This window comes from Gossypium hirsutum, chromosome A11 (genome assembly GCF_007990345.1).
Source record: "Gossypium hirsutum isolate 1008001.06 chromosome A11, Gossypium_hirsutum_v2.1, whole genome shotgun sequence".
Classification (NCBI taxonomy): Eukaryota; Viridiplantae; Streptophyta; class Magnoliopsida; order Malvales; family Malvaceae; genus Gossypium; species Gossypium hirsutum.
In genome coordinates, this window is record NC_053434.1 from 78,453,961 (window position 1) to 78,474,473 (window position 20,513).

The window sequence follows — 20,513 nt, forward strand, 5'->3', positions numbered from 1 at the left end:
ACAAAAAAAATTTGATAAAATATTCTACAAGAATAAAGGAGTAACTTTACATTGATTAGAAAACTTTTTATGTTAACCATCTTATTTTACGTAAAACAAACATCGAAAAAAGTTGAAAATATTTTGCAAAAAAGCTTTGACGTTGAAACAAATATAGCCTTAATTTAGTTGGTTTTACAGAAGGTTTGTGTAGAACTTAAATATTTGCAGTAGTATCCAGTTACAAGACTCTATTTACCATAAGGAAAATATTAACACAAATTGATTATCATAAAGTGAAGAACATATTATGAGCTAAACTCAAATGAAACTCATGATTTATTGCTTTTGGGAGAGGGGAAATGGCATGCAACTTGTATGGTATTCCTTACTTTCTGACCGTTTGTTGAATATACATTGTTTTACATACTCATTAAATTACAAGAGAATGGTACAACCATCCACAGCTTTGAGACACTCCACAGTTGAAAATTATGGTTGTATAAGACGTAATAAATGAACACGTTTATTGTTACAATGTCAAAGAATCAGCAGACAACAGAGACAACCAACAAACCTCCCTGCTTGCGCACACCTGCTAAATTTAAAGACGAAGCTTACATATATCCAAACATGGCACCAGTATGATTGAATCCGCATGATATCTCCAACGCTTTAACATTTTCACCAACATGGACCATTGTAGGTTTTGTGTAATCTACATCACTTCCATGACCCTATTCAAAAAGAGCAAACAGCAAATAATAACATCCATGTACACATGATCCTGACAGCTCGTCATACAACATGACAAGAAGATAAAGCTTACCAGCACCAAAAAGTGTTGGGATAAAGCGACATAAAAAACATAAAAAAATGCTGCACAAACTTGTCATCAAGGTCATATATGTAGCTTACGGAATTATCAGAGCGTATTCTGAATTGTTCTTTCTAGCTAAGTTCCATACTTTTCTGACGAAGGATATAACATAGCAAGAAATATTAAAGAATTGCAAACCCCAGACAATAAAGGTCATGCTTATCTAGAATAACAGATTTGAAGCCAGGTTTGGAGATAAGGAGTTGTTTTAAAGACAATAAGGCTAAGTCGAGCAAAATGTTGAATTGGAGAGGTCGAGAAGATGAAGGATGTAATTAATTGAGGAATTGCTTCAAAAATGAGCTTGCAAATGATTTAAGCATTTTAAGTTCTTTGGAACTCAGTTTGAGCTTGAGAGCTCTAGCTTGGAGCTAGCATTTTGATGAGCCTTCCCAAAGTAGGCAAATTGAACTTCTAGCTAGAGTCATGCATGTATATATCAAAATAGTGAAACATTAGACTATAAAGTTCAAATCTCAATAGATTGATGTAAGGCTCTATTTTACGGTTACGGCTGATGGAGCTTGTCACGGACGATTCACAAGCAATCCATCTGTCTAAGGCTCTTTCCCTGATTTTTACCTCTTCCTCGAGAATGACCTATGCTGAACAAGTGGAACTCGTCAAAGGGAATTCCAGACCTTAAGACTCGTTAGAGAGAATCTTAATTCTTGTAAAAATTGGTTTAATCTGATTCTCTTTTTATTGCTACCAATTGACCTCTTAAACAGAGGTTAAATAGGTCTACTGAATAAAAGACTTATAAGCTAAAAGGAAACCAAAATAACTCTAAATAAAGATTCCTAATATCTCTCTAAGATACTTTTAATTCTCTTAAAAGACATAAAATACTCATAAATGAAATCTCCTAATAAAATAATAATAAACTAATCTAATAATAATTAATTAACATGTAACATTACTCCCCTCCTGGAAAAAGAGCTTGTCTGCAAGCTCAAGATTGAAACTCCTTTTGATTTTGTGCATCTTTTAACTCCAACCAAAATAATTTTTTACATTGGTGTTTAAATGATTATGGTTCGTCACAATTGTAATGAAGACCTTTGTCTTTTCGCTCTGCCATCTCTACACGAGTCAACATTTTAATAAAAGGAGGATCTTCTTCCTAGCACCAATCTTTTGTCGATTCCCAATTATGCAGGTCAACAGCTTGAGTTAGTTGATATTTTGTCTCAAAAAGTTAGCACTAGATTCATAGCCTGAACCAAGTTTTTAGGTTTCTTCATCTCCACATCTATTCAGATTGAATCTGATAAAGCTGCAGTAAATAAATTAATTTGTTGTTCCAGTCTCATGGGAATCTACATGGGCTAACAGTTCTTGAAATTGGCAAAGATAGTCTTCACTGATCCTGTTTGATTCAACTTCGCTAATTCCCCCAAAGGATTCTTGCACAACAATGGTCCAAATCGTAGAGTATAGTATTCTTTGAATGCTGTCCACAAAAGATTAAGCTCTCCATACTCCAATTGATAAAACCACAACATGCCTTTCCTGTCAACTGAAAAGCGACTAGACTCACTTTGTCTATTTCGACTGTCTTCTGATTCCCAAAGAACTTCTCATCATTGCAACCAAATTAGAGGTCTTCTGTCCCATCAAAAGTCGGAAAACCCAACTTTGTGTACCGAGGAACCACACTGAATCTTATCGCCGTCTCTAATCGATTTTCCTATTTCTCTAGTCGACTCTCGTTTTTGTTAACACTGCTGTTTCTGCTGTTAACCCCTTTTCCCTTATCAAAGTTTCGATTGGAAATCATCAATTCCCTCATCTGCAGCATGCATTGATCGATTCTCGACTCTATTCCTGCTTTAAACAACTCCAACTCCTCTCTCATAATGGATTGTCCATTGTTTCTAGCTTTGAAGCCAATTTTTTACGATTCTGACTGATGGATCTTGTCACTGGACGATTCACAGGCAATCCGCCTGTCTAATCAGGGCTCTTTCCTTCATTTTAACCTCTTCCTCATGAATCACCTATGTTGAAGAAGTGAAGTTGTCGAAGGGAATTCTAGACCTTAGGACTGGTTAGAGATAATCTTAAATATAGTAAAATTTGGTTTAATCTGACTTCCATTTTTGTTGCTACCAATTGGCCTCTTAAATAGAGGTTACATAGGTTTATTGAATAAAAGACTTATAAGCTAAGGAAACCAAAATAAAGGACTCTAAATAAAGAAAGATTCCTAATATCTCTCAAAGATACTTTTAATTAAAAAGACCTCTTGAAGACATAAAATACTCATAAATAAAATCTCCTAATAAAATAATAATAAACTAATCTAAGAATAATTAATTAACATGTAACACTCTGAAAGTTTTCAAAAGAGCATTTTGTAAAATTGTTCTATATTTTATTAACTAAACAACTAAATTTAAATAGAGAAAAGAGTCATAACCTAATTGAGAAAATAATTCCCTTATTCTAATAAGCTACTAAAAGATAAGGAAAATACTTCCCTTATTCTAATAAACTACTAAAAGATAAAATAAAATATTCTTAGAATATCTCAAATGATTTATTCTAAGATTTATCTACCTAAATAACTTTAAAATATATCCAAAAATATATGGGTTTCACATATTTCAACACACTCTACCTTATGATGAAGATGATTTTCTTACAGAAACAAAGGGATCTGCATGAAGCAACTGTATGCCTGGGCACACAGTTGTGCATGTGCATTTGCAACGATGGGTGACAAGAATTCTACTTTTAGTGAATGGTGATTGAATTTAATATGGAAAAGAGCTAAAAAATCTAGATTCAACTTTGGGATTGTTTTAGATTCAGGCTTCAACTTGTTGATTTCACGCTTGAATAAATTTGGCTTGGGTCACTTCCAATCCAAATCCATCCATTCATTCCATTTGGATCAGTTTCGAAGTCTCTAAGCTCATATAAAGCATACTTGATCATATACAAATCTGCATAAGAGCTTGCAATGGAATCCTAAACTAACCTGAAATATACTTGAATATTGAATGCATTCAATTGTCAGTAACAGAACAATGAGGTTCTCTTCAATAAAATCTAAGTGAGGATGAGGCAAACTGGGCTTTCAAATAAAGGTTTATCTTTAGGGTTAACGAATCAATGTTTTTCTCTAGGAACCCAGAAGGGTCATGCATCAAGGAAAGCAAGCATCTATCTACCTCTGTGCACGTTTTATGCCCACTCATCGTACATGGCTTTTAAGTAGCAAAGGGGTCCTAGGCCTACTGCAAGCATGCTTGAATAGCTTCCATCAAATGTAAGATTCAAAATTCAATAATAATAAAAAATAAAAATCTATATTACTAAGATTTTTCTCGGGGAGAAACCAAGGAAGAGTTGGGTAAAGCTCAATACTATGGGATTGGAATCACCAGTTAATACTACCGGTGCAAGACTGATAAGGGACTCTTTTGGAGAAAGAAAGGCTTTGCTTTTAGATGGGTACTTGTTGTATTCATCCCTTAGACTTCCGGGTTTATTGCGAGGACTTACATGTGGTTGGACTTGAGGTTTCAGATTCTTGGAAATTGAGTCTGACTCCATAAATACAGTTAATATGATCAAGAAAGGAAGAAGTCCACGAAAATTACCCTCGTATTAACCTTGTTTGCCTATCAAAGGTTTTCTACAAAGAGAATCTCACTAGAACCTCTCACACATTCTCAGAGAAAAAAATGAGGTATAGGAGGATAGACAGAAAATTAAACCATGTCATTGTGATTCGTCCGAACATTGCTTTTGCAGTGATTAGATCCCCAGGTTTATATTAAGGTTTAACATTAAACAACGGTTGGACGTGCTAGAGGTTGAGGAAAAGGCAATCAATGTCAAGAAATAGAAACGGTTGCCCTACGACGTGCTTGAAGAATTGTTGTGTGAAATTTATGCTAGGTTGCAACATGAACAAACAAGACTCAAGATGGATATTCAGAAAGGCACCCATAACCAGTTTGACACATAAGAAGGTAGCCTTATCGAGAAATTTGATTTTGGTGAGGAAGAAAACCTCATTCATGATGCTGGATGCACAAACCCTAAGGTACAAGATGAATTGGAGGTGGTGCATGCCCTCAAATTAAACGAGGGTGGAATTAGTGTTGAAGTTGTTGATTTTCATGATATTCAATGAGAAAGAACAAGAATATGATCTGATAAATCCTACTTATAATGAGTATCTCGAGATCAAATTGGATATAGAAATAGATGCTCTTTCGAGAGATGAGTAGGATCCCTACCAATACCTCAAAAATAAGTGTTATTATTGCCATACCCAGCATCAAATTTGAAGAGTGCCCTAAACTAGATGATAAAGCCTTGTGTGATGGCTACAGATCATATTCTTGTGGGGATATCTTGGCGGAATGGTATTCTTGATCGCTTGGCTGGTTCTATGGAGTTTTCAACAGGTTGAGAAGTGTTGAATGGAAGACTTTTAAGCCTCTAGAAAAGCTTAATGAGTGGTTAGAAACCCTAAGCACAATCTGGATCATTACTGTGGTGCGTTGTGTCAACTAAGACATTGCAAAAAAACATGCAGTTGCTGTAACAACTACTTTAAAGGCTTGCCTATGCTGAATGGCCAACTATTTCTTTCTCTGGATGTTCACCTTCATGCTTGTGAGCTTTCCAAACTTGTCTCTCCAAGAAAGAGACCTCCTAATGACAGCTTCTGAATTTAATTCCTCATTGAGTAGAATGATAAGTGTATGTAGAGAATATTTGGTCTATAAAGCTATTGTGAAGAGAAATCCAGATTTTGGCCCCTCATGAACTGGCCAATGTCACCCACTAACATACATAAGTTTATTCTCCTTGTGTTCCAATAGGTCATAATTCAAACAGAAAAGTAAATATTATAATTCCAGCATTTAGTCAAATATAAACTGCCAATGCCAGTTATGTTTCCCAACAAATGAAGGTAAGATGAAGGTAATTTTCTTTGAAACCTGATCATCAAAAACTAAAGTTGGCAAATCTACTAGGAGTGAGATCACGAATACTCCTATTACTCATAGCAAACAAGAAATTGCTTGAGGTAGACTACAAAAGATTAGATGGTAAATCAGTTGGCAGAGCACCAACTCTTAAAAAAGCTGCCCCAACTGTGATATTCCAAAAGAAGAAAGTAAAAGACTTTCACTGAAGCTGACACAAAGGAACTGGAAAACAAAGGATTTCATGTGGTTAAAGATTCCCAGTAATAGCGTTTGAGATTCACACTATGGAAGTAAGTATCTCAGGGACTGAGGTGCTCTCTCTGAAAGATTTAACTACTGAATCAGCCAACGTGGTTCTTGATCTAGGAATTTTTGTCGAAGTGGTGAAAGTTCTATTGTCGGACTCATTTTTCCAAGCTAGGGAGAACGACACAGGAGTTTTTGATTATTTTGTATTCCTTATTTTCAGTAATATATATTAGTTTTTAGACATTATGTCAACTAAACCACAGATGGCGGGGCAAATGACCTGTGTTCATGTTCTCAGTAGACACTAGTCTCGGGTTCAATCCCAGGACAACCCCTACCCCTTATAAAAACAATTAGATATATTGTGGACTCTAAGATTAGAAGATATCTTTAGGAATTAAATATAGGGCTAGGATTTTGGTTATCTTTAGGGTTTAAATCTCAAGCTAGGACTAGAAATTTATTTCTAACCCTAGTACAAAGAAGCTGTAAAATATTTACAACTACAACATTCTGATCATTTTCTTGAATTAATAGAAAAGACCTAGAGGTTTTCTATAATCCTATGATGTCTAGTGTTCCAAGTTCTTTCTCACTCGTTTATTCAGGTCTAATTCTAGAGATTTACTGCTGTTTTCCCCTAAGCCACACCACCCATGCCAGGTCTAGTTGTGCTGACATGGGCATGTATGCAGGAAAGAAAGTTTAACAAATCGGGAACATCCCTTTTTTTCTTATTCTTTTAGTATATTGAGAACAAAATCGATGTGATAAAAAAAAGCACTAAAAAAAATGAAGTTTTCATTTTCCTTATGTTTCATGCAAAACCACATTAGAAGAACTACATTGATAAATGGTTCAACTATTATTCCTCAGAAAAATACAAAAGGAGAGATAATAAGATGTTAATAGGAATAGAAGCAAACCAGTTGTCCACCAGAAGAATGACCATCTACAGAAAATGTTCCATGAGAACCTCCCCAACCCCATGTGAAGACCTTGCCATCTGGACAATAATTGTAAATACACATTTCTCACTCTAGCAATGCCAAAGAATATCTAAGCACTTAATCATTCATACTGTACAGAATAATCTCTACATTGAGCTTATGTATCTATTATTAATTGCTTTGGGTCTTAATTTTATGATTGTTTGAGCCGAAGTTGCAGCTTTTATTTGATTTTTGCTTTCTTAAGATTTTATCTCAATAGCATTTAGTAAATTCTTAGCAGGTAAGAAAGGCATGCAGATGCTGAGTCCTAGAGTAATATATTTGTAGTAAGTCTACCTATCATGGTTTAGGAGTGTTGGAATTCCTAAGATTAAGGACAGAAAACTTACCTTATTACTAGGAGTTCCCTTGTAAATAGAAACTAATCTCAGTCACTGATTCTTAGGAAGTTACTGTTTTTTAGGGATTGTTTTCCTTGTTTGTGTTAATTCCTCTCTTTATAGGTGTAAACTAATTAGCAGAATGAATAACAATCTTTTTCTAAGTTTCTTCATGGTATCAAGAGCTTTAGGATTCATTCGATCCTGCTCATTCGTCTCTAATCTCCCTTCCTAAAAATCCCTCCGGTTTAGTCCTCCTCCCATGGGTGACGTCAATGAAACTCTGTCTGAAACTGAGACTTCACAAATAACTCAGAATGTCAATCAGGGAATCACTCAAGGTGAACTTAATTCCTCCCTTATAATCACCAATCATCGGATAGATGGGAAGAACTACTTGCAATGGTCTCAATCGGTCCTTATGGTGATTCGTGGTCGTGGCAAATTAGGATACATCAATGGAGAAATTCCACGACCAACCACAGCTGACCTGACTTATGCCACTTGGGAACTCAACAACTCGATTGTAATAGCTTGGCTAATTAATTCGATGGAAGGCCATATAAGCCGCACCTATCTCTTTTTTCAAAACTGCAAAAGACATGTGGGATGCAGTCAAAAAAAACTACTCGAATCTTGGAAACACCTCCCAAGTATTTGAGATCAAGCTTAAGTTAAAGGATATCCGACAAGGGACACTCGAAGTAACTCACTACTACAACAATCTGAAAATTTTGTGGCAGGAACTGGATATGTACTATGAGGCAGATTGGGGTGAAGGTTTGGAACACACCAAGTTTATGACTCACCTCAACAATGAACGTCTTTATGAGTTTCTAGCAGGACTGAACCGTAAGTTAGACGAGGTCCGTGGCCGAATTCTGTGCAGATCACCTCTCTCAACCATCGGTGAAGCATTTGCAGAAGTTAAAAGAGAAGAAAAGCGCCGTCTTGTCATGATGGGAGACTCAAAGGAACCTAAACATGTGACAACTCTTGGCAACCAGTCTACTGAGACATCTGCCCTCATCTCCAGAAGTCCACAGCCCCAAAAACCACGTGCTGGAAATGATTCTGGATCAACCAGGCCATGGTGTAACCACTGCAATCGTGTTGGTCATACAAAGGAAAAGTGCTTCAAACTCCATGGCTATCCTGAAAAAAAAACAGAAGGATAATAAGACTGCCCTGTTATCCTCCACTGCTGCAAATGATGTTCTCGATGTTCGCCTAACCAAAACCCAACTTGAGACTATCCATAAGATACTTGGTACTTCCACTACTCATGGATCTCTAGCCACCCAAGGTACTGCCCTCAATATTGCCTTTGAATCTAATAATCAATCCTCTTGGATACTCGATTTGGGTGCCTCCGATCACATGACAGGTAACTCCACTTTGTTTCACACCTACACCTTTTGTCATGACAAGTCCCGAATCCGCATAGCTGATGGTTCTTGCTCACCTGTGGCTGGAGTAGGAGAAGTACATATAACAGAGAATTTTTCTCTCGATAAAGTCCTACATGTCCCAAACTTGTCCTGCAATTTACTTTCAATCAGTAAACTTACTAAGGATGAAAAACTTCTTGCTGAATTTTCTGCAATTGGTTGTGTGATACAAGAACAGAAATCGAGGAGGATGATTGGCACTGCTAAAGTTGATGATGGACCATATGTTTGGAATAAAGACAGCACACAAGGAGGATTGGCTCTATCCACTTCAAAAGACGACACAATTATGTTATGGCACTGTTGGTTAGGGCATCCAAACTTTTTGTATTTGAAGAAACATCTTCCACTGTTATTTCGAAATAAAAGTATTAGTTCCTTAAAGTGTGAAATTTGCCAATTATCCAAACATACCCATGTGCCATACCCATTAAAACCATATATCCAGTCCCAACCATTTTCATTAATCCACAGTGACCTATGGGGAGCCAGCTGAGTGAAAAATATTACAGGGGCTAGGTGGTTAATAACATTCATTGATGATCACACTAAGCTATGTTGGGTCCATCTCCTCAAAGAAAAATCTGAAACACCCAAAGTATTCCAAAATTTTCACGCAATGGTTCGAACCCAGTTCAACTCTACCATACATACTCTCCATACTGACAATGGGAGAGAATACTTTAACTCTGTCCTAAGCCCATACCTTTCTGACCAAGGCATCATACACCAAAGCTCTTGTCCTGACACTCCTCAACAAAACGAGATCTCCGAGAGAAAAAAACCGACATCTGCTTGCTGTGGCTCGAGCCATAATGTTCACCATGAATGTTCCAAAATACTTGTGGGGAGAGGCTGTCCTCACTGCCTGCTATCTCATAAAGCGAATGCCATCAAAGGTCCTCAATTTCCAAACACCTCTAAATACCCTTCTAAAGTCCTTTCCTCTATTTCGTGTTTCCTAATCTTCCAGCCAAAATATTCGGTTGCAAAGTTTTTGTCCATAACCATTAACCAAATCAATCCAAACTTGATCCTCGAGCCCACACCTGCATCTTCATTGGATATTCCCCACACAAAAAGGCTATAAGTATTACTCACCAACCTTGGGCCGAATGTTTGTCTCTCGGGATGTTACCTTCTTTGAAAATGAACCATACTTTGCAGCATCTCATCTTCAGGAGGAGACTTCAATGAAGATGAGACCCTTAATACTCTCCTCATTATACCTCATGATCTTACAACTACTACCACAAACAAGCCTAAAAACCAAGGTGCTATGGTAATCCCAGATTTAGAGACTTTCCCTTATGCAGCAAGAAATTAGCCCGATCCTTACCAATAACAATACCACCACCGAAGTACAATAGCCCCCTGATCAAGGAAAACAGCAAAAATAGGTTCCCGAAAAACAGGTTTACTCTCGACGGAATTGTTCTCCTGAAACTGATACAGCAGTGCCAATTGCATCCCCAACCGAGGACTGTTATGAAACAAAAGTCTCACCTTCGTCGCCATCCATCTATCTTCCAATTGCAGTTCGAAAAGGCACAAGGAGCTGCACTCAACACCCTATTTCTCGGTTTGTATCCTATAGAAATTTATCTAAGTCTTACAAAGCTTTTGTGACTAATGTTGATTCTTGAAAAACACCAAAAAATATAGAAGAGGCTCTTGAATCAGCTGAGTGGAGACAAGCTGTGATGGAAGAAATGAAGGCCCTCAAAAACAATGAAACATGGGAAGTCTCGGATTTACCTAAGGGAAAAAAAACAGTAGGATGCAAATGAATCTTTACTACGAAATTTAAACTCGATGGCCGTATTGATCGATACAAGGCTCGACTTGTGGCTAAGGGCTTCACTCAAACTTATGGTCTTGACTACGACGAGACGTTTGCACCGGTTGCCAAGCTAAACACCATTCGAGTCCTCCTATCTCTTGTTGCCAACCTTGATTGGACTTGACTCAATTGGATGTAAAAAATGCTTTCCTCAACGGAGAATTAAGTGAGGAAGTGTACATGGATTTCCCACCCGGGTTTGAAGAAAGCAAGGGCCAAGTGTGTAAGTTGAAGAAGTCCTTGCATGGGCTGAAACAATCTCCACGGGCGTGGTTCAGCCGATTTGCAAAAGCTATGACCAACAGAAATTACATTCAAGGGCAGGCAGACCACACCATGTTCTACAAGCACTCAGAAAAGGGAAAATGCTGCATCCTCATCGTTTATGTGGACGATATAATATTAACAGGAGATGACTCAAGCAAAATTGTGAGGCTGAAAGAATTCCTTGGAACAGAGTTCGAGCTTAAAGACTTGGGGAATTTTAAATACTTTCTTGGTATGGAGGTAGCAAGGTCCCAAACAGGTATTTCCATCTCCCAAAGGAAATATGTTCTTGATCTACTGTCAGAAGTTGAATTGATGGGCTGCAAACCAGCCCAAACTCCTATGGAATTTAACTTTAAATTGGGAACTGATGAGGATGGAGAAGAAATCGACAGGGAGAGATATCAACCACTAGTAGGAAGACTCATCAACCTATCTCACACCCGTCCAGACATAGCCTTCAATGTAAGTGTTATCAGTCAGTACATGCATGCCCCGAGGGAGAAGCACCTGGAAGCTGCATACAGAATATTAAGGCATCTGAAAGGGACTCCTGGTAAAGGCCTGCATTTCAATAAAACTGCCAACCAGAATGTGGAAGTCTACACTGATGCAGACTGGGCAGGTTCTGTTAACGATAGACGCTCTACAAGTGGCTATTGTAGTTATGTTTGGGGTAACCTCGTGACATAGAGAAGCAAAAAACAGTCTGTTGTAGCACGCAGTAGTGCAGAGGCAGAGTATCAAGCACTATCTCATGGTATATGCGAAGGAGTTTAGATACAAAGACTTATGGAGGAACTAAAAGTGCCTTACACCAGGCCTATGAAGATGTACTGTGACAACCAGGCAGCTGTCAGCATAGCACATAATCATGTTCATCACGATCGCACCAAACATGTGGAAATAGATCGCCACTTTATAAAAGAAAAAAATACACTTAGGAGAAGTGTGCATCACCTACCTACCTACTAGACAACAAGTTGCAGACATATTAACTCAAAGTTTGAACAAAAACATGTTTGAAGAACTTATTGGCAAGCTGGGTTTGATAAACATCTACACTCCAGCTTGAAGAGGAGTGTTGGAATTCCTAAGATTAACGACAGAAAACTTACCTTATTACTAGGAGTTCCCTTGTAAATAGAAACTAATCTCAGTCACTGATTCTTAGGAAGTTACTGTTTTTAAGGGATTGTTTTCCTTGTTTGTGTTAATCCCTCTCTTTATAGGTGTAAACTAATTAGCAGAATGAATAACAATCTTTTTCTAAGTTTCTTCAAGGAGCTTTCTTTTTCTTCAACTTGTTATTTTTCCATTCAAAGCCAAGCCTTTGTTAAAGTCTTTATGTGATTAGAAACTAATAGTAAGCAACTTCTCATAATCCTTCATCTTTAAGTGTCCAGTAAATACCAAATATATAAGAATGAATAAAAATTGAAAAGTAGGAGCTACAGTTTCTATTTAATAATTCTTACGAGTGATAGAAAGGAAAGTATCATTTATGAAGTTTTTGCTCCCACGTAAGTTCTTACCTGAAATTGCTGCTGTATGCTTCCAACCACAAGAAACCTGTCGATGCACATGTTTCAAAAAAAAAGGTAGAAATTTGAAGTATATATGCAAGAAGTTAACAAAAGATCCAGGCATCAACATAGGCAGCTTTGAGGGTGCTTGCTTTTTAGACTCTTTAATCTGCTGTTGTCCCTTTGAGGGTGAAGAGCAACAGTATCAACCAATGCAAACAACATTGCTCCCGATTCTATTACAATTGCCTAAATCTAACTGATATAGTAATAAGAAGTGTTCAACTTTCAACCAAAATGAATCACGAACCTTGCTAACAGGAGATTTTAGAAAAGGATCTTGAATTCTTTCCGGAGCATGAAAAACATCAGTAGAACTGCAAAACCAAAGATGAACAATTTTAAAGTATGATTCAAAATGTAAACCAAAAACAATAACAAATGAATTTATCAAGCTGGGGTTTCAAAATGAAGTCCCAATTGAATACCCGATACCAAGGCAACCATTCTCATTTGAACCCCAAGTATAAAGTTCCCCACCTCCTATGAAAAAATAGATGAAAAAGAAACAAAACTAGGATTAGATTCAGATGCACGCATAAAAGAACCTTTAGCTCACTAAACAATGGAGAGGAAGGGATGATGAAGGAACAAAATAAAATAGAGCATTAGGATTTAGGCTCATTTCACTTCCTAAAAAGGAAATATTAGATATATCAAACTTAAGGATGCAAATGTAGGGCATTTATCAATCATTCGTAATAAATAAGGACATGGCACGTTGATGTCAAATACTGAAAAAATTGAAACCCTTTCTTTTTGCACATGACACTTGAACAAACTACTAACAATAGACATGGCTAGCATAACATACAATTCTAATTCTTGTCATTGTAAGGGAAGGCAGCACCAGTTTTGTCATCAACAATTTAATGATTTCAAGAACCCCTCCTAGTTATGCCAATGCTCCCACAAAAAGGATAACAAAAAGAAAAAGGAAAAAAAACAATCTAAGGCAACTTGCTCTCAAATCCATAGCTGATCGATTAAGGTCCATGATTGCAGTTTGTTGGTTTTACCTTCAGTGCAGCACAAGAGTGAGAAACAGAGTGGGGATAGAGGGTAGAAAGGAAAGAGATAATAGGGTCTAGGAAGAATCAACAGCAAAGAAAATTAAAGAGAACAAAAAAAGAGAGAAAGAAATGAGAGGGGAAGGGGGGACACGTTCTAATTTACAATCTGAAAGTTAGCTAAATAGTGCTTAAGAACTCCTCCTTAGCCTCACATTAAGTAATTGAGTAAAACAAAATGACATCAGAAATTATAAATCATCTAAAAAAATAACCAGTTATGAAATGGTAATTGAGACTTTAAAATATACAAAAACTAATAAAATAGATCCCTAATTAGTGTATATCCTCCGCATATATTTCTACCTTTGATGGAGAAAATCAACCTCAAATTAAGTGTTTGAAACTATTTTATTCGCTGATCATTAAGTATTTTAAACCTTGATGCATCTTCTCCTCGAAACTGCAAGGTTGACAACAAGTAAATTCGTTCTCATCTTCCAAGTCATCAAAAAAAATTATGAATAATTAGATCAATAATTGGGACATCTAACAATGTAGAAAGTTAATTACAACCATCCAAGATATCCTACTTCAGTTAGTTCTGATAAGAACAACTTAATCCACCTTTAAACTACCCGAGTGAGTTTCAAACCATCACTAGATTTGACACATTTTTACCCTTAAAGTCCAACTCTTCCTTCTCCTTATCATCCTTTTAACTTCCATGTTTTAGTTATTATCTTCCCATATGATCTCCAGGACATTGTCATTCACATCAACTTGCACTTAATTTTCAAGCACTGGAACACAATTCAGACATAAGTCCATAAATGAAACCATATTTTCCTGCAATTCCTGTCATTGATTATAGACATATCATTTTCTATTCTTCTAGGTCTTCACTCATTCTAACCTATATAATCATTGAGAATATTCATAATTTATTGAAGCATGAAATTTTTAAAAGATACATCGATTTAAGATTTTCAAACAACAAAAATGTTTGCTTTGTATTTCTAGTCTGACTTCCTTTTGGAAGTTAACCTTTAAACTTTCTGTAGAGGATTTATCCTGAGTAGGAAATAATAAGAGCATGGTAAGATAGTCTAGGTTCTATCTATCTAACATGACAATTGCAGCAAATGATGGCTCCAAATCGTGAGTCGTATAAATAAAAACATGCAAAAACATTTAATAATGAAGATAAGAGAATTACTTGTTACAACACAAGTGTGGTAGCCACCACATGCAACTTCTTCTGAATATGGCAATGTGTTGATCATGGATGGCATGGTTGCATTCTTGGCCTCCCCAAATCCCTAAACATTTTCATTAAGATAACATCACTCAAAAATGCCATATGATTAGAAACATTAGGTGATGTTAAAACTGACAGGTTTAGAACTTACAAGATTGGCTACCACTTTATCCCCAAACACAAACAAAGACCCAGTTTCTGCAATACCTAGACAAATTAAGATCTGAAAACAAAAGTTTGGAATATGTCCAGTAACAAGGTCATAAAAATTGATTGACCATGAGAGAAATCATTTCAAATTACCATCAATGCATGCTGAATGCAACAAGCCGGCTGCAACTCTTTTGACCTAATGCAGGGATAAATAATGAAGCCAAAGGTCCATAGTTAGCAGAAAGAAATTGACACGTCCACCTCAAGTTTAGTTACACCAGTAAAAAGTTTAAAGTTACAGGTAGAGATTACCCTGATACCCTCTAATTTCTTTATAAGCCTTGGTGTATATTCACTGAAAAAATTATAAATATATAAACTTAAAAATCTTTACTGTGAGAAAACAGAAAGCTCAAGATGAAATGAAAATAGAAACTTATAATAAAAATAAACAAAGAACAGAAAAAATAATCTGATTTCTAAAAGGAAGAGTAAAACAAACAAATATGAAAGTGAAAGAAGGGAAAGGAAAAAATAAAACAAACGGTACACTATCTGTAGGCAGAAGGAAAAAAAAATAGCTTTGTCCATGTCAAACACTAATAAAAGCTGGCATTCCTAGGAGACATCTCATTTTCAGTTTCCACACATTGGTTACAGTGGGAACACCTTAAAATGTTGCAAATGCCAATGTATTTTCATTATTATATTTCACCATATAATCTCAAATTTTACGTCCTAGACCCACAAACATATTCTTCCTTTATCTATATAAAAGAAAAGAGCAGCAGTACTCAAATATTCAATTAATCAAATAGGTGATTCCCGATCTAAAGTGTCTAAGCAGGCCTTGGCAATAACAACAATTTCCAGTCTACTTTTATGCTTTTGTCTTTGACATGCCTACTTAATCAGATCCTTTCCTTCCCATTCCAAAATAGCTTACTGGTCAACAATGACTCATCAGGCCACAGGATTAATGGATGGAAGTTCTAGGAACAACCAAAGAAGGATGCACCTGGACCACTCAGGAGTATCCAGCCTAGGAGGAAATACTAGATGTATTTTGCTCTAATTCTCTCCCTCCCCCGTGCTGAGCTATGACACACCGATGTACTTTCACACTGGATTTTGGGGCACACAGCACAGTGCTTGTGCATAATCCAATAGGTATTAATATTTATTTCTCTTATGAAATAATAATCCCGCCTCAAGCACTACCCAAAAGAAAAAAGAAGGAAAGGATAAGCTGAAGGCTCTCTTATATCAGCCAATAATCAAGTAAACATAAAATGTAACCTGTTGCTTGTTAAAAAACCAAAAATGCTCGACTCAAGGCCATGACCAAGTCTTCCAGATGCAACTGCTCCCCAACTTAAAGCCTCACCTCCATCTGGTGAAGTACATAGAAAAGGAAATACAGACATTACATCCAAGCATACATATCAAAAGCATCTCCAAAATGGTACTGCAAGAAAATAGAATCTATATCTTGTGTATATCTTGTGAAGCATTTCCAGTTTCATACCAGTAACAGCAACTGTGTGCTCTGAACCCAAAGCAGCCAATTTAATTGTAAGCCCGCTCAAGCATTCCACTTTGGTTGGCCTATGAACTGCTTTCGCAGCCTCTGTATGTACAATATGCCATCCATCCCAAACAAGTGAGAATATGCTGATTACACAATAAAGCTAATAATAAGAAAACAAAGCATTGACAAGTAGGCAACTTAATAATTTAACTTAAATATTATAAGCATTCAAATAAAAAGGAGCTCATTTAGCTATTACTTTTTCCAAGGCCAAGTTGCCCGCTTGAGTTCTTCCCCCACATGTAAAGTTCTCCATCCACTACAGGTCAAAACCACATTTTACAGAAAATATACAAAAGATGGAATCAGAAGCAAGGACATAACACAGTGAATCTTGAGTTCATTTTTTTGGGGGGGGGTCGCAGAAGAGGGAACAAATGAAACAGTAATATTATGTTCGTGTCTATTCCTGGAAGAAAAATGTGAATCCATCTCATCGTATTATTTCAGAAATTCTAATAAAAAGAGACTTGTCACTTTTATAAAAATATAGCCTTTATTTTAAATACCAACAGTTTGAAATTATTTTCCAATTTATAAAAATGAGCATATTTGAGAATAAATTCCAAACCGTAGGTATTTAAAAGAAAGGCTACATTTTTATGAAAAGACCTTGAGACATTTCCTAGAAGAGAGATAAGGCACAAAAGCCCTATCTTCAAGGAAACAGTAGGTACAATAGTGTAAATGCAATATGCCCATCTATCCAGTTATAAGTGTGCACATCAGCAAATCCACTTCCATAATCTGCACATCATAATACCTGTAATAGCACATGAATGATGATAACCAGCTGCAATTTGCACAATTCCTTTTGCAAGACCCGAAACTTCAACCGGCTCCTAAAAGAATATATAACTAGGGTTACTTCCTAAAAATGTACAAGGAATGCTCTAGCACACATTAACAAAATGCTGACCAAGACTAAATCTCATGATTCAACAAGAAAGAAAGCAGCCTATGTTGAAGGTAAGCCATTTGCTTGTAAAGGATTCTTAAGGGATAGCAAAAATAGGTTAGCCATTTGGAATATGTAACTGATAAGGATGAAGGGATCACCAATAATGTTGAGCCTGAACCAAAGGACCACACTAAGGATGTTATCCATATTTATCCAAGAGAATCAAGGTAGAAACTGCTGAGGTTGCTGATTTGATGAGGAGCCTAAAGAACAAAAACAAAGCTCCTTTTGACCATAAAAAGAAAGTAAAGGCAGGTCAGCTACCTTGGAAGGTCAAACATCAAGACCTTCACATTCAGAACATCCTCACATGAAATATAAGAGGATTCAACTGTCCTCTTAAGCAAAAACAAGTAGTCTGTAGATTGCCATAGCTTGCATCATAGAGAATCAAAATTAGGCTTCCATAGATGCAGCCAATTGTTGAAAAACATTTTGGCAGCCAGAAGTAGTTACACAACTACTCAGAGGCAGAAATGCAGAATTTGGCTACTTTATGAAGATTTCTAGACTGTAGACCTGCAAGAGCTAACTGATCAATCCATTACCTGTCAGGTTACCTAAGGCTCTCAGAAGTTTTGAATACAATTTACAGGATGAATATAAGAGATCATAGCACCAAAACAAAAATATTTTTTTTTTAACTGCTAGCTAATTTAAGAACTGTAAGTTTGTTGCTGCTACGTGCTATTATGTTGCTTCTTGGACGATAGAAACTTAAACCGCTTATCCCAAATGAATTGATTAATTAATTAAAACAGAAAAAAAAAACTTCAAAAAAGGTATGCTCGTTATATCTATATTGAATGGCATTATTGAAACATAGGGATTTCCAATTCATCACTTATTCTGTACATGCTTTAATACTTTTCAAACTGATTCTTATGCAACAAAAAGCCTATAGACAGCCAAAATTCAGATTGAATTCCCCGTTCTTTGTGGAGTTCAGTCTCGCATCTTGCATATTACATATGACCAGGATTATAAGTTCAATTTGCCATGTACAAAAACAACTACAAAAGTATAATTGTCCTATTTTCTGCCTGAGTATCTTTTGTCAAGCAATTTATTACATGATTATACTATCCAGATAGCACAATGCCCAATTCATATGGTAAAATTTATCATTCCAATGATTAAAAAAACAAAAACAGTAGAATAGAAGGTGGAGAAATCTTACTCTAGAGTACTTTATAAGATCTGATGACCCTAGCTGCCCAAAATCATTAAGACCAGTGGCATAAACCCTCCCAGTTTCTGTCAAAGCAGAGAAGGATAATAATCGGCGGCCGAGTTCAAAAACAATAAATGATAAATTCATGAAACTAACTTTGTTTTACAAAGGACCTGTTAAGAAGAGAGTATGGGCACCACCACAGGCAATGGACTTGAGGCTTTGGTGATGAAAGGAAGAGCAGTTGATAGGCTTAGGCGACCATTGAGAGTCCAGAGTCCCAACACCCAAGCGCCCGAAGTCTCCATTACCCCACACCGCAGCGAATCTCCTTGCAGGATGGCCTGAGGTTGACGAACTGTAACCCCTTCTCCAAGTCAAGAGTTCCAGTTCTCCAGAAGAGAGCGTAGTTTTCCTTAGGACGTTTCTCCACATCTTGTTGAGTCTAGATTTCGGTTTTTGCCTCTTCTGAGTTATATGAGTCAATCAAATGAGTTGGTGGCTTGCGGGGTTGCAACGTCCCCCGTTTTACTTTTATCTTTCTAGACTCAGCTATACTATTCATTTAATAGATTCTTCTGATTCAGGTAACTTCTGTTTTAAGCATATACCATCGCCGCTCAAGAGAGAAAAAACTTATAGGATTTTTATTTTTAAATTTACTTAATTATTTTTATAATTTTTTATTTTTAAATTTACACTTTAAATAAAATTAATAAAAAATTACAAATTTTAAAATTTCAACTCATATCATCAATATGCATAAAATCAGTCCAACTAATGCTTTATTTTATTCTATTTTTACATTTTAATATTATCTAAAATATCGATATTTTTTAATGTATAATCCATCTATAATTCTATAAAGGCACAATTTTTAAAAAAATTGAATCAACTAAAATGTCATTTATTATTAATTATATTACTAAATTGCATCAAATATAATTTATTACTAAATTATTAACTATTATTAGATAATAACAAAAAATAATATTATTAAATAAATGTTCAATATGAATATTTGAATATAAAATTTGAATAAATAATATTGGATTAGATTTTGTATTTATATTAAATTATATTTATAATTTTAAATTAATCATCACTTAATTAATGTTACATTCGTAAATTATAATTAAGATTTAATACTATAAATAGATACATTTGGCATTTTCGTTCAAATAACATGAGCATGTTTCACATTTCAGTCAAATTAAGACACAAACAGAGAGCAACGTCGATACGAGGAGCCATGCGACGTCACAACAAGGTGACAATGAAATAGGGGAGAAGCAGAAACAACGTTGTGACGATACAATAGGGGACGTCACAATTGGCAATCTCATGCAATTTTCTCGGTTTTATTCTTCCAGTCAAATTTTGATTATTTGTCCCAGTTGAACTCTAGTTAGTGTAGATTATTTTAAGATTATTTGACCTACGAATTTAGCCTATAAATAGATCATTCTCTACCTTACAAAGATTAACCCATAACACATTTAAGTATTAGCTTTTACAAGGTTTCAAAGAATTTTGTGTTTAAGTTTTAAGGGTTCTTATTTTTTAGTTTCGGGGTTTAGTTTTCATCTCCATCTTTATACTCTTCATTTTTGCCGATTTAGTGAAATCATCTTTGCCCGTGGTTTTTTATCCTCTTCGGAGAGGTTTTTCCACATAATATTTGTGTTCGATATTTTCAATTTGTTTTTTTATTTTTCTTGTTCGTTGTTTACACGAGTTTATCTCTAACAAGTTGGTATAAGAGTTTAGTTTGATTTTTGCATTCAACCCATTTAGTGATGGTAGCACAAGGT

The 20,513-nt window shown here is 35.9% G+C and overlaps 1 protein-coding gene across 4 annotated transcripts; it reads right to left on the reverse strand.

Moving 5' to 3' along the window:
- Positions 1-342: 342 nt before the first annotated feature.
- LOC107890750 (ultraviolet-B receptor UVR8) lies at positions 343-19,287 on the reverse strand. 4 transcript variants are annotated; one of them, XM_016815284.2, is made up of 15 exons: positions 18,873-19,287; positions 18,706-18,782; positions 17,328-17,406; positions 16,764-16,823; positions 16,502-16,603; positions 16,273-16,366; positions 15,286-15,328; positions 15,124-15,169; positions 14,972-15,027; positions 14,779-14,881; positions 12,978-13,032; positions 12,800-12,866; positions 12,499-12,535; positions 6,996-7,075; positions 343-716 (listed from the first exon to the last, which is right to left on the reverse strand). In XM_016815284.2, exons 1-15 carry the CDS (start codon positions 19,132-19,134, stop codon positions 597-599), a joined length of 1,281 nt encoding a protein of 426 aa, XP_016670773.2. In that variant the 5' UTR covers positions 19,135-19,287; the 3' UTR covers positions 343-596. The 4 variants fall into 4 exon arrangements, with proteins under 4 accessions (XP_016670773.2, XP_016670778.2, XP_016670786.2 ...); XM_016815289.2 differs by having other exon boundaries at positions 14,972-15,018; positions 18,873-19,268; XM_016815297.2 differs by lacking the exon at positions 6,996-7,075.
- Positions 19,288-20,513: the final 1,226 nt, after the last annotated feature.